The sequence below is a fragment of the Haliotis rufescens genome, unplaced genomic scaffold (assembly GCF_023055435.1).
Source record: "Haliotis rufescens isolate VD_foot unplaced genomic scaffold, xgHalRufe1.0.p SCAF_6, whole genome shotgun sequence".
NCBI classification, from domain to species: Eukaryota; Metazoa; Mollusca; class Gastropoda; order Lepetellida; family Haliotidae; genus Haliotis; species Haliotis rufescens.
The window spans coordinates 59,935,349-59,949,526 of NW_025964334.1; the positions used below are offsets into that span (position 1 = coordinate 59,935,349).

General features: G+C 41.2%; 2 protein-coding genes across 2 annotated transcripts; both read left to right on the forward strand.

The window, feature by feature from the left end:
- Window positions 1–4,998: 4,998 nt before the first annotated feature.
- On the forward strand, window positions 4,999–6,564 carry LOC124119615. The gene is made up of 4 exons (XM_048386565.1): window positions 4,999–5,030; window positions 5,480–5,655; window positions 6,020–6,103; window positions 6,269–6,564. Exons 1-4 carry the CDS (start codon window positions 4,999–5,001, stop codon window positions 6,562–6,564), a joined length of 588 nt encoding a protein of 195 aa, XP_048242522.1.
- A 15-nt stretch (window positions 6,565–6,579) lies between these two features.
- Window positions 6,580–10,019, forward strand: LOC125374879 (ankyrin-3-like). Its single transcript, XM_048386566.1, has 3 exons — window positions 6,580–8,392; window positions 8,498–9,323; window positions 9,788–10,019. The coding sequence occupies exons 1-3, from the start codon at window positions 6,580–6,582 to the stop codon at window positions 10,017–10,019; spliced, it is 2,871 nt and encodes a 956-aa protein (XP_048242523.1).
- The last annotated feature ends 4,159 nt before the right edge of the window (window positions 10,020–14,178 follow it).

Genomic DNA, 14,178 nt, shown 5'->3' on the forward strand with positions numbered 1-14,178 from the left:
AGGGACGCAACTCTGCACAGCGAATCGCGGCGCCTTCGACGACTGGGCCACCCTTGCCCCCCGGATCCTACAGTATTTGGATCCCCCCTAGGAACCAGCAGGAGCCTTTCCCTTGGAACTTGAAAAATAACTCCGGAGAGAAGTCGTACGTTTTCACTGTCGCAATCTACAACTATTCACTCACTCACTCACTCATCAGCTGGAAATAAATGACATTAGAACATTGTTACAACTTATACTGGGTTATGAATAGTTTATCAAAAGAAGATACACACACTATCTCCAATCTAAACATGTTAAATATGGTGTGAGACTGAAACAGTCTTGAAAGTTTATGTGAGATCACTTCAATAACTCAGTTTAACCCAGCTCTATCACTTTCTTTAAAATAGTTAAATCAGTGCAAATAATATCCTCATACAGGACAATGATCTTCAGTACAAAGAAGATACCATCCCATGAGTGAGTAAATATTTAACGTCGCATCGGCATTATTTCAGCCATATAGGGACTCCTACCCACGAAAGCCTACACAAGACAAAGTTTATACCCCAACATACACCGCCGGCCATCTGACATGAGGCTTGAACCACTTCACTTGGCTGCAGGTGTGGGACTCATCCAAAACCAGACTTACCGTGTTGCTGTACAAGTTACCTCCCCTCCTACCTCTATACAGAAAGTAGGATTTACTTCCTTGTTACGTGGACAAGACAGACACTCCCCTGCACGTTCTTCACGTTTTACCAGGTAAACAATACAAATAACGATGATTGTGGCATAAACAAGCTTCATTCGCTCACTTTTCTGTGTAGACAATATAGACACAAATTGATTTAAATCCTAGAGAATTGAGGGGTCATACTTAGAAACAGAAAATTTAACGCTTCATTCTATCAATAGTTAAGGGTTCCATTTGACAATCTAAACTACAAATTTTACAGTTCACACTGATTTTTATATGTAACCAATATAATTGATTATTATCTCACAGGACAGTTATTTTCAGGATAAATGTTCGTGCCTTATTCTTCCCCGCCCTAAACGCAGGGAGGTTAATGGGTTAGTTAGTTTTGACTGAAGGAGCGCGCTTTGATCTGGGCATGTTTTAACCTGCCACATTCTGTTTCGTAATGGAGACAATGTATGCAATTTGTTAATTTTGTTAATTTAGGGGAAATATATCTCGCTTAGCTAAAGTTAACCGGTCTTTATTTTGTAAGAATAAACTATAAGTATTATCACCTTTAGCTATATCTTGGTGTCGAGTATCACGCACTGGCCTTGCAATGCTGTACTTCGTATCTTATTCAAGCTGTAAGCTGCCGCGGGTTTGTGGGGCGAGTGATTATCTCCCTTCCCCGAATGGCTCTTTTGCGCACTTCCGTTCATAGTTTTGGTAAGTTATTCAGGCTGCCAGGGAGGCGGTCAGGTCAAGCATGCAGGTGACGTGCACTCAATCTATCTCTCTTCACAATGCTTTTGCAACTAATTGTTCAACACGATGAACACCAGGCTTCTATACAGTATGACTTTGTTCAATAAACAACCCATGTCAAACAACTGGTTTGATATGAGAACTTCGTAATTATTTGTCTTGATAATGTCATGTATGGTGCTTGCTCTGTGTGCAAAGTTGAGCACAGTATTGTTTCAAGTAATTCACTGTATGTAATGCATGATTCAAACCCTTTACAACTCTACATGGTCGGTTGCTTTGACATTGTTGTTAACTTCTGGCAGAGATGGTCTGTAGATTGCAATTATTTTCTTTAAAAAAATAAGTTGCATGATATATTCATCATGTTGGGTTCAACATCGTAACATTCTTCTAAACATACTTCAAATCTAAAACCGGAAGTAATCACAACACTAACCCTGCTAACCAAACGGAACCGTACACAACAGTAATGAATGAATGAGTGAGTTGGGTTTAACGCTGCTTTGGAAAGTATTCCAGTTATATCACGGCATATTAGCTTGATGTTTGAGGAAAGCCCGAAGTGATGCAGGTCTCAGACGTTTTCCACTTTGGTGAAACCCATGAGTACGGGTATGGTGCTGACAGACCTAGGAACATAAACCGGGATTCGAACACACTGTCACACCGAATATATTATGCTAAACACGCAAATATCGAGTTCCTGTGAACTACGAATACGCGTACTTGTCTGTAACCACCAGCCCCCCCCCCCCCCCCCCCCCCCCCACACACACACACCTCTCCCAATTGATATATCTGAACTGTTGAAACAATTGAAACAATTTGAAACTTGAAAGTGTACGAACTTGTCTGCAACCGGAACTGGATCCATGTAATGTGAACAATACATTCCTGAAGTCATGTGACCCAGAACGAATAACAATGAAGCCACACCTCCGAGAGCTGTCTAATAGCGATATAAGTCAGCATGAAAGTTTGGAATTAAATATATAGGATCGATTCTAGAAAGCTCCCTGTAAACATCGGTTGATAAAACCCTTGACTGTGATGGCATCATCCCGCAATGATGATAATGATAATGTTAACAATCCGGTCGGAACGAGCTCGGACCCCGAACCCTGGATCGCGAAGGCAATCGACGACTGTCAAAACATCTAAATGTAGACTGTAAACTGTAATATTTGATACGGACGACAAATCACTTGAGTAACTAATGTTATATTTGGGATAACAAAGTCAGCGATATAACCCACTCAGCCACCGAGGCTTCCACAAAATGAAAGTCCGACAACTGGTAGTCTAGATCACGTACTTTGAGTACCCCCCTGACCTGGCCGAAAGCTATGAATACACAATGCCATTTAGAAAGTCGTCAAATGTAACTAATGTTATATTTGGGATAACATTAGTTACATGATCTAGATCTAGTACGTGATCTAGACTACCAGTTGTCGGACTTTCATTTTGTGGAAGCCTCGGTGGCTGAGTGGGTTAGATCGCTGACTTTGCGTGCTGGTGATTAGGTGCCTCACCCTGGCAGGTGTGGGTTCGAATCCCGGACGGGACTCAACAACAAAAAAGTACTAGAATCTGTACTTTACTAAGAAAGTGTTATCCCAAATATAACATTAGTTACATTTGACCACTTTCTAAATGGCATTGTGTATTCAAATCACTTGAGACTTGTGATAACTGTAACTGTAACTTGTATGCTTGAATAATTACGATCTTGGAATGTTCCGTTGAAATGAATGCTGAATGGATGTCCCAATCTCGGAATATTCAGACGTCATCCGGACGTCAACAAGACGCCATCCGGATGTCCTCAAAGGTTAATAATCACTAATCCGCAATCAAATACTTAGAGAGCAGACCAAGTGTTAATACTAGCCATTCTAATTAAAAGCTATAAAATAAAAATCTCTTAGAATGCGAAAAATATGATTTAGCTATGACATCTCCCTGGAACCATACCATGCTTGTCAAAGTCAATATTGCCGCTCCAAAGTTAACCTTGACATGTCTATTTATTGATGACCTAAGGTCACATGATACGCAATCGTGACGTCAGAAAATCCAAGATGGCGACTGTAAACATGACTGACATGACTGACATGACTCAAGTTGGAATTTACTGTTTATTTGATTCTGTAACTTGGAAAAACACTGCTTAAAATAAGGTATGTCATCCTTGTAACGTGCAACATGATGCTAGTAAAATGGTTGAAATTAGTGTGATGGCTTGTAGTTTGAATATTTGTTAACATTGCCAGAACAGGAGGTTTTTTTTGTCTTCTACTTTTATATTGCATACATATTCTCATACCACATGCAAATTACAATTTGTTATATCTTCTTGGTTACGCATGTGTGCTTTATGACAGTACAGGTACAAAATTTCTTTGCACCGTGTTGATCCTCTGGATCAAAGTTACCTTGTACACATGCACGCATACCAATTCATTTAGACGTTAGACAAATCGTGTATGACAAAACCGTTGAAGCACATCACTGAGCTTCAGGTGTGTGACTTGTTTCCACCCTGGTTATACCGTCATACTTTGTTCCCCTTCCAAATTAGTACCGTGGTTACCACTTGTGCCGCTACTACTACTACTACTACTTCTACTACTACTACTACTACTACTACTACTAGTAGTAGTACTACTACTACTACTACTACTATTACTATTACTGGTCCATTTGCATTGCATGCTGGAAAAATACAACTTGAGTAATTGTTTATTATAAGTATTCTGAACACTAAATGTGATTCTTAACCCAGAAGAAACCATCAAGCCATAGGTTAATGGCGTCTGTGTTAGGGTGTAGTGACATTAGTCATCACAGTCACCGAGTATGACCACCTGCTTCACCTTTAGCCTCCCAGCATGACGAGTAATAGAATGCTGGGACACTATTCTAACCCAGATCCCAACTGGGACTTGCCTGATTCTTATCAATCTCCTAAGGCATGGTTTGTTTGTTTGTTTCAGAGTCTCCTTCTTCATGTTCTTGAGATCTGAAATGCTTGTATCGAACAAACTACAGCTTTTGAAGGATGGAAACTGACGACAACGTGCCACAAGATGGCGCTGTGGCAAGACCATTCACAGATACTGGAGCTGCCACAGAGGGAAGTCAGCAACAGGGGAGACAACTCACTACAACATCAACACCAGATGGCGCTGTGGCTAGAACTTACACAGATACTGTAGCTGCCACAGAGGGAAGTCAGCAACAGGGGAGACAACTCACTACAACATCAACACAAGATGGCGCTGTGGCTAGACCTTTCACAGATACTGCAGCTGCCACAGAGGGAAAACAGCAACAAGGGAGACAACTCACTACAACATCAACACCAGATGGCGCTGTGGCTAGAGCTTACACAGATACTGTAGCTGCCACAGAGGGAAGTCAGCAACAGGGGAGACAACTCACTACAACATCAACACAAGATGGCGCTGTGGCTAGACCTTTCACAGATACTGCAGCTGCCACAGAGGGAAAACAGCAACAAGGGAGACAACTCACTACAACATCAACACCAGATGGCGCTGTGGCTAGAGCTTACACAGATACTGTAGCTGCCACAGAGGGAAGTCAGCAACAGGGGAGACAACTCACTACAACATCAACACAAGATGGCGCTGTGGCTAGACCTTTCACAGATACTGTAGCTGCCACAGAGGGAAGACAGCAACAAGGGAGACAACTCACTACAACATCAACACCAGATGGCGCTGTGGCTAGAGCTTACACAGATACTGTAGCTGCCACAGAGGAAAGTCAGCAACAGGGGAGACAACTCACTACAACATCAACACAAGATGGCGCTGTGGCTAGACCTTTCACAGATACTGTAGCTGCCACAGAGGGAAGACAGCAACAAGGGAGACAACTCACTACAACATCAACACCAGATGGCGCTGTGGCTAGAGCTTACACAGATACTGTAGCTGCCACAGAGGGAAGTCAGCAGCAGGGGAGACAACTCACTTCAACATTACCACAAGATGGCCCTGTGGCTAGAGCTTACACAGATACTGTAGTTGCGACACAGGGAAGTCAGCAGCAGGGGAGACAACTCGATACATCAACACAGGATGGCGCTGTGGCTAGACCTTCCACAGATACTGTAGCTGCCATAGAGGGAAGTCAGCAGCAGGTGGCACAGTCCATTTCCACAACCACCCACAACTACTTTGGTGAGGTTCTATGCAAAATCTGACTTAGTTTTCTTTTTGAGGAGGCCGGGGGGTCATCTGGGCACCGTAATTCACTGTGTAGAGTTCCGTTCGATGGTTGTTGAAGAATCCTGTGATCTTTTGTTTAAATTTATATGCTGATTATGTTCCACGCTTTTTCAGAATCAGAACTGTATTTTTGGGTTTCACCAAAGGGGTAAACATCTAAGACTTGCATCATTTCCCTCATTTAGTTGGCATCCCTTACTCACTCACTCACTCACTTCAGGGGAGAGCCTGCAACATGTAAACAAAACAAAGAATCTGACTAGAAGATGTTGTATTTCAGTGGAATACACCCTAACTTCATTCATTTTTGCTCCAGGTTCTACAGTTTCACATTATGACCTGTCCAACTCCTCTAACGTGGCAATGGGGGATGGCAGACATCAAGGCTGTATATCTCAAGGTAGGAAAGGCAATGAAACAACCCATTGTGAATAGCTTTACATGTTATTCAGAATTAAGCTCATAACCTGAGATTTAGCAAACACGGAATTACAATTTAAGTTTTTAAATAGAAAAGGAAATATGATGTTCATGTACGCAATATATTTGATGTCATTGTTTTCAGAGTGTCTCAGTGTTAGGATCAACCAGCTCAGAGATATGTTTGTGGAAACCCATGCTCTTGACAAAGCAAAAGAACTTCTGAAAAGACACAACCACGTGGCCATCTGCGGCGCCCCTGGAGATGGGAAAACTAGTGCTGCTCTCAGGATCTGTGAAGCGTATATGAAGAAAAAGTATCAAGTATTGTTTGTTGAAAGTATTGAAGAGTTTGACAGTGATGTCGTCATTAAGCGAAAGTGTGACATGCTGCTTGTGTTTGACGATGTCTTTGGCTCTGTTGCATTTCCAAGCAGCTAAGAGAAGATTCACAAAATGTTCAATGCCTTGGTTGATGTTTTACTGCGCTTTACAAGAGACAAGGAACTGAAAGCCAAGGAAAAACAACCCCAGAAGAAAATTAACGAAAGAAGGAAGAAGGAAGATGAGAAGCAATGTGAAGATGAAAAGACACCAGTGTGTAACTACAAGCTTCGCTTTATATTCACATCCAGAACCTACAACTGGAATGAAGGATGTGCAAGATTACATCAATTCAAAGTAAATCTGTTTAAGCCTGAAACCATTGTTGATATGATCAAGATTTGTTTAACCACAGAAGAAAAGAAACATATTCTGACATTGTTCAGGAAATGCCAAATGTGCGATATCTCCAATAAGGACATGAAAACCATTACTCAGTTACAAGACAGCAGGTTTGGCTTTCCTCTGATCTGTAAACTGTACTGTACAAACCCAGCCTTCCAGATGTACAACATAATTGACTTCTTTCAGAAACCTGTGACCTACTTGAGAGGTGACCTTGACACCATTGTCCGTGAAGGCAGAAGCAGGTCGGCAGCTCTCGTTCTCCTTGTTCTGTGTGGAGGGAAATTGAACCTTGCCTCTTTTAAGGGGAAGGAGAAGAGTCTCGCTGATCTGTTTCAGGCTGTAAAGGAGGATGTCGCGTGTTGCACTCGGACAGACATTGGCAGGGAGATCAGCAACTTTACTGGCACCTACTGTACAGTGGAGAATCATGTAGCCTCCTTCTCTCATCCATCCATCTATGATGCTGCAGCATGTGCCTTGGGGAATCTCAATGAAGATCTGTTACTGGAACATTGCTCCCTGCAGTTTTTATATGAAAGAGTGAGGCTGAACAAGGATGATCACCTAAAGACAACCCACACTGATGATGTCACAAACATGATCTACATCACCTCAAGTCTCCACCCGTTAGTGATCAGCAGATTGGTGGAGGGTGTCCGAGAAGGATGCTTCAGGTGGACAATAGGCCACCCTGTATTCAGCAGTGCTCAAATAGTCTCCGACTTCTTGACACAGATGATGACAGACTTGCCAGATGTTGTTCACAGGAAGGATAAGAGCTCAGGGGAATGTTTTCTGTATTGGGTTTCACTGTCAACTAACCATTCACTGTTTGAACACACAGTGTCACTGATGTGTGGAGAGGGAAGCCTTTCACATTCTGTACTCGCTGACTTCTATGAGAGTATCATAGGCTGTACACAACATGGCAATCTCAGGCACCTGCAACATATTGCTGCTGTACTCAAACAACATGGGAAATACGATGTAGACAGGAGGACAAAGGGAGAGAGGACTCTGTTGATGATTGCTGCTGAGACAGGACACTTGGGTGTGTTCAACTTCCTCCTCCAAGAGGGAGCTGATGTTTCAGCAACAGACAAAGATCGTTACAACTGTCTTCATCTTTCATGTAAATCAGGAGGGAAAGATGTCGTAAATGTTATCATTGAGAGGTTTCAACACCTCATCAATGGCCCTGATAGTAATGGAAACACCCCTGTTATGGTGTGTGCTGAGTCACAGCAGGTTGAAATCCTCAAGTTCCTTGTTTCACAAAAAGCAGATCTTACTCTCAGTAATTATGTCAATGAAAACGCTTGCCACATAGCATGTATCAAAGGCCATGTATCGGTTGTAGAGTATCTGCTGACATGTGAACACATAACCATAGACATGCGAGGAGGGTGTTGGCATCAAACAGCAGTCATGATGGCAGCTGAAGGAGGACGCTCTGATGTTTATGATCTTCTTGTGTTGGAGGGAGCTGATCTGTCACTAACTGATGGAGACAACATGGACTGCCTGATGTTGGCATGTGAGGGAGGTAACGTGTCTATAGTGAAACACCTCCTGTCCTTGAAAACATTTGACATCAACAGAAGAGCGGAGTTGTTGAATCAAACAGCAGTTATGATTGCAGCTGAAAGAGGACACTATCATGTTTATAATCTTCTTGTGTTGGAGGGAGCTGATCTGTCACTAACTGATGAAGACAACAGGGACTGCCTGAGGTTGGCATGTGATGGAGGTAACGTGTCTATAGTGAAACACCTCCTGTCATTAAAAACATTTGACATCAAGAGACGAGGGGGTGGGTCTAACCAAACAGCAGTTATGATGGCAGCTGAAAGAGGACTCTATGATGTTTATAATCTTCTTGTGTTAGAGGGAGCTGACCTGTCACAATCTGAGAAATACAACAGTGACTGCCTGATGTTGGCATGTGAGGGAGGTAACGTGTCTACAGTGAAACACCTCCTGTCCTTGAAAACATTTGACATCAAGAGACGAGGGGGTGGGTCTAACCAAACAGCAGTTATGATGGCAGCTGAAAGAGGACTCTATGATGTTTATAATCTTCTTGTGTTGGAGGGAGCTGATCTGTCACTAACTGATGAATTGAACAGGGACTGCCTGATGTTGGCATGTGCGAAAGGTAACGTGTCTATGGCGAAACACCTCCTGTCCTTGAAAACATTTGACATCAACAGACGATGGTTGTTGAATCACACAGCAGTTATGTTTGCAGCTGAAAGAGGACACTATCATGTTTATAATCTTCTTGTGTTAGAGGGAGCTGATCTGTCACTAACTGATTTTGACAACAGGAACTGCCTGATGTTGGCATGTGATGGAGGTAACGTGTCTATAGTGAAACACCTCCTGTCCTTGAAAACATTTGACGTCAACAGACGAGGGGGGTCACGGAAACAAACAGCAGTTATGATGGCAGCTGAAAGAGGACAGTATGATGTTTATAATCTTCTGGTGTTAGCGGGAGCTGATCTGTCACTTACTGAAGAAGACAACAGTGACTGCCTGATGTTGGCATGTGTGGGCGGTAACGTGTTTATTGTGAAACACCTCCTGTCCTTGAAAACATTTAACATCAACAGACGAGGGGGATTTTTTAAACAAACAGCAGTTATGATGGCAGTTGGAAGAGGACACTATGATGTTTATAAACGTCTTGTGTTGGAGGGAGCTGATCTGTCACTAACTGATGCATTCCACAGGGACTGTCTGAGGTTGGCATGTGAGGGAGGTAACATGTCTATAGTGGAACACCTATTGAAAATATTTGACATCAACAGACGAGGGTTGTTGTCTAAACAGCAGTTATGATGGCAGCTGAAGGAGGACACTCTGATGTTTATAATCTTCTTGTGTTGGAGGGAGCTGATCTGTCACTTACTGATTAATACAACAGGAACTGCCTGATGTTGGCATGTGAGGGAGGTAACGTGTCTATAGTGAAACGCTCCCTGTCCTTGAAAACATTTGACAACAACAGAAGAGGGGGATGGTCTAAACAAACAGCAGTTATGATTGCAGCTGAAAGAGGACACTCTGATGTTTATGACCTTCTTGTGTTGGAGGGATTTGATCAGTCACTAACAGATGAAGACAACAATGAATGTGGACATGTGAGGCATATATAAAATATACGCGTGTGTCCTTGTAATCATGAAGGATACTAAACCATCCGTAACCATGAAGATTCGTACCCAACGAAAATGGCTAACCCGCAACAAAAAGTCTCGCCAGATTCGTATCTGTTTTGGTGCTGTCATGATTTATTTGGCTTGCCCGTACCCTAATTTGAAGAATAGGTATCCAAATTGGGATTACCCGTACCCATTTAGGTTTTTAAAGCAAAATGCCCGAAACTGGATTGCTTTAACAGGTACAGAGCAAGAAAACGTGTTTCTAATCATTTATTCAACACTTAATTCTCATATATTCTGACCTGCACTTTCATAGGAATCTGCGCATTGCACTATTACATTTCCCAAATTCATTCTTTTTACAGTTCAAGCATTCACCCTGTATGTTTCTGAATTTTATTCATTATACAAATATTCATTCATTTTACATTTCAAAATTCATTCATTTTACATTTCAAAAATTAATTCATTCATTGGTGAACAATCAATTCACTCGACCAATGTCCGCTGTTTCTCTTCAAGTGGCCTTACTTGCTCAACTCAATCAATGTTTGTGGTTTGTCTTCAAGTGGCCTTACTTGCTCAGCTCAGTCAATGTCTCAGGTTTGTCTTCAAGTGGCCTCACTTGCTCAGCTCAATCAATGTCTGTGGTTTGTCTTCAAGTGGCCTTACTTGCTCAGCTCAGTCAGTGTCTCAGGTTTGTTTTCAAGTGGCCTTACTTGCTCAAGTCAATCAGTTTCTCAGGTTTGTCTTCAAGTGGCCTTACTTGCTCAACTCAATCAATGTTTGTGGTTTGTCTTCAAGTGGCCTTACTTGCTCAACTCAATCAATGTTTGTGGTTTGTCTTCAAGTGGCCTTACTTGCTCAACTCAATCAATGTTTGTGGTTTGTCTTCAAGTGGCCTTACTTGCTCAGCTCAGTCAATGTCTCAGGTTTGTCTTCAAGTGGCCTTAATTGCTCAACTCAATCAATGTCTGTGGTTTGTGATATTAGTCCTCATGTGGCCTCGTCACCTAGAGAGCTGCAGTCTGAAAGCTGATATCTCTCTCTGCTGGTATTTATACCAGCTTCTGAAAGGTTTGCCTTGGTGTGACAAATCATTCGAGTTTCATTGGGTACGGATTCGCCTTTTGGGTACGAGTCATCCAGCTGATTAGAAACAAGTGGGTACGGGTATCCAATACTTGGGTACGAGTTATCCAGTTGTTTAGGAACAAGTGGGTACGGGTTGTCCAACACATGGGTACGAGTCATTCAGTTGATTAGAAACAAGTGGGTACGAGTACCCAATACTTTGGTACGAGTCATCCAGTTGATTAGGAACAAGTGTCTACGGGTATCCAACACTTGGGTACGAGTCATCCAGTTGATTAGGAACGAGTGGGTACAGCTTGTCCAACACTTGGGTCCGAGTCATCCAGTTGATTAGTGGGTACTGACGCTATCTTGGTGTAAAATATTGTAAATTTAATTAATGTGGTTTTAAATAATTAATTGATGTTTGTCATGTTACCATGTGATTATATCTGTTCAATCTTTGGAAGTATTTTTATGATGACATCGATGTTTGTCAGGGACTATTTCTTGTCTACACTCTTGCATCGTGGCTATTTTTAGAAAGTAAGTTGACATTTTGCCTTGATAAACAAAAACCTCATACACTAGTTATTGAATATTTCCCGATTCAATATTCCTCTAGCGTGTTTTAAAGTATATTTCACTTTGGATATTAAAGGTAATTAAACTTGATTGCACCGAATGACTAATTCCATCCGCTGTTTGTCATTTCTAAGGTTTCGGTGACCTGTCAATTATGTTTATGTTTGGCATAATGACTGTTAATAACTTGGATGTCCGTTTCCACATCAAAGTAGTAGATTCATGATAAAGTATTTTCCTGTTGTCTACACTATACATGCATTATTCAGACACATAGGCACACAATGTATACGTTCCTATATCTCTTGAATTTGTACCTGTAATATGATATTCATTCCCTGGTTGGACATACATTGCCGACAATTCAAGGCAATATTGACAATATGTTTGTCCGTTTTTTCAATTAGCATTTGATAAGTATTTTAGTCCAATTTGTTACTGTCCGAATTATTAAAGGACATCAATACCTGGAATGAGGGTTTATTTGTTGCTTGGTCTGAACCGTGCTTGTCTTCAATTTTGTAATATCAGCACAAATCAGTTTGTTTATCATGTTTGATCTATTCGGTTGGTTGGTTGGTTGGTTGTTTAACGTCGCACTCAGCAATATTCCATATATATGCAGCGGTCTGTAAATAATCGAGTCTCGAACAGACAATCAAGTGATTGATATCATGAGCATCGATCCACGCAATTGCCGTTCTATTCGGACACTTTGTACATCGTGAGGACAATACCAATTGATAAAAGCAACTGATCGTTTTGTAAATTCCACTTGTTATAGAGTTAACCATCGCCCAAGATGGCAGCCACTGACGCTATCTTGGTGGAAAATATTGTGAATTTAGTTATAAGAAATAAAACATTAAAGTAAATAATAAGATTTCAGCATCATAGATAGTTACATTGTTACATTTTCATTGTTGATAGCAATGTTTATCCATCACTGAATGTTCGTAGCACTTGTCAGACATGACCTAATTACCACTGTGCATCACTACGATATTTACATCCATGAATAATCTACCAGCTGATGATATATGCGTTATTATCGTACAGGTTGATGTATGTGTTACCTCTAATAAATTCTCTTGATGTCCTGACTATTTCTACAGTGCCCTAATTGTTTTCGGACAAACAGGAAATTCAGGACATTACATTCAAGGCCTCAGTAAAGCCTTCAAAAAGTTGTATGGTAGACATGTGGAGACATTTCCAAATTTGACGCATCAGTGACAAAAATTATTTTTGATGTAATTTCCTACATAGGTACTCTATATGTGCATACAGATTTCCATAACTTATTTACATGAAGAAATATAAAGTTAGAAGTTAAAAGTAAAGTGAACCTCAAGGGGGGCACGGGTGGCCCAGTGGTCCAAGGCGCCGCGATTCGCTGTGCAGAGTTGCATCCCTTGAGCACGCCAGAAACCTATGACTGTGGGTTTGAATCCCGGTTCGCCCCGATTATGTTTCTAGGTTTGTCAGCACCATACCCGTGCTTGTGGGTTCCACTGAAGTGGTAAACGTCTGAGACCTGCATCACTTCGGGCTTTCCTCCCACATTAAGCTGACACGCCGTGATATGACTGGAATACTGTTAAAAGCGGCGTTAAACTCAACTCTGTTACTCACTCACTCACTCACTCACTCACTGAACCTCAAGGTCCAGCACAGTTGGCGCACTGACGTCACACAATGCAAGGTATAATGTTAAGTAATTAAGTGTCACAGCTTGACCTGCCAATCCCTTGTGACATTGTCCGTTATTTGTAATGAAGGATGCTGATTGACGCCCCTAGCGAGTCAAGGGCAAGTTTCCGCTTCAGCATAGATAAGATAAGCATAAATGTCAATCAAGTTAAGTCAATTTATTCATGTTCATTCAAATGAATGTGTATAATATCCATTGCATGTATAATCCAATGAAAACGCAGCATCTTACATTCTAACGATAGCCAATGGTTATTTTATTTCTGTTGATGTAATTATTACCATGTCATTAGACTGCGTGTCGATGTTACATAGATTTACATTGTGTTACATGACATGTAATATACTTATTAGGTGGAGGTTACATACCTATACAGCAAATGTTAGTTGGCTTCAGGTGTACAACAATGTTAACAAATGGTGAAACGTGCAGGTTATATTTGCCATGCTTAATGGGGTCACCATTAGCTAAGTGTGAAGTTAAATCCTTACAGCACATTAGTAGAAATTGTTCATGTTCAAAACAGACATATGAACCAGACAATTCATTTGCCAAATTTTACCATTTTCTGTCAAACTGTCTTGTTGTATTATTTGTGTGTGCAATTATTTTCTCTATCCGAAATATATTGATTAAATCTTCAGAAAGTTTTCAAGTAACAACTTGTTTTTCTTAATACTTGATACATGTATATATTTATTTGCATGCCAGTATGTGATTTAACAGAATGTTAGAGTGTTTACCCAAGTAAAACAGAGCATTTTGTAAATGTGAATTGTT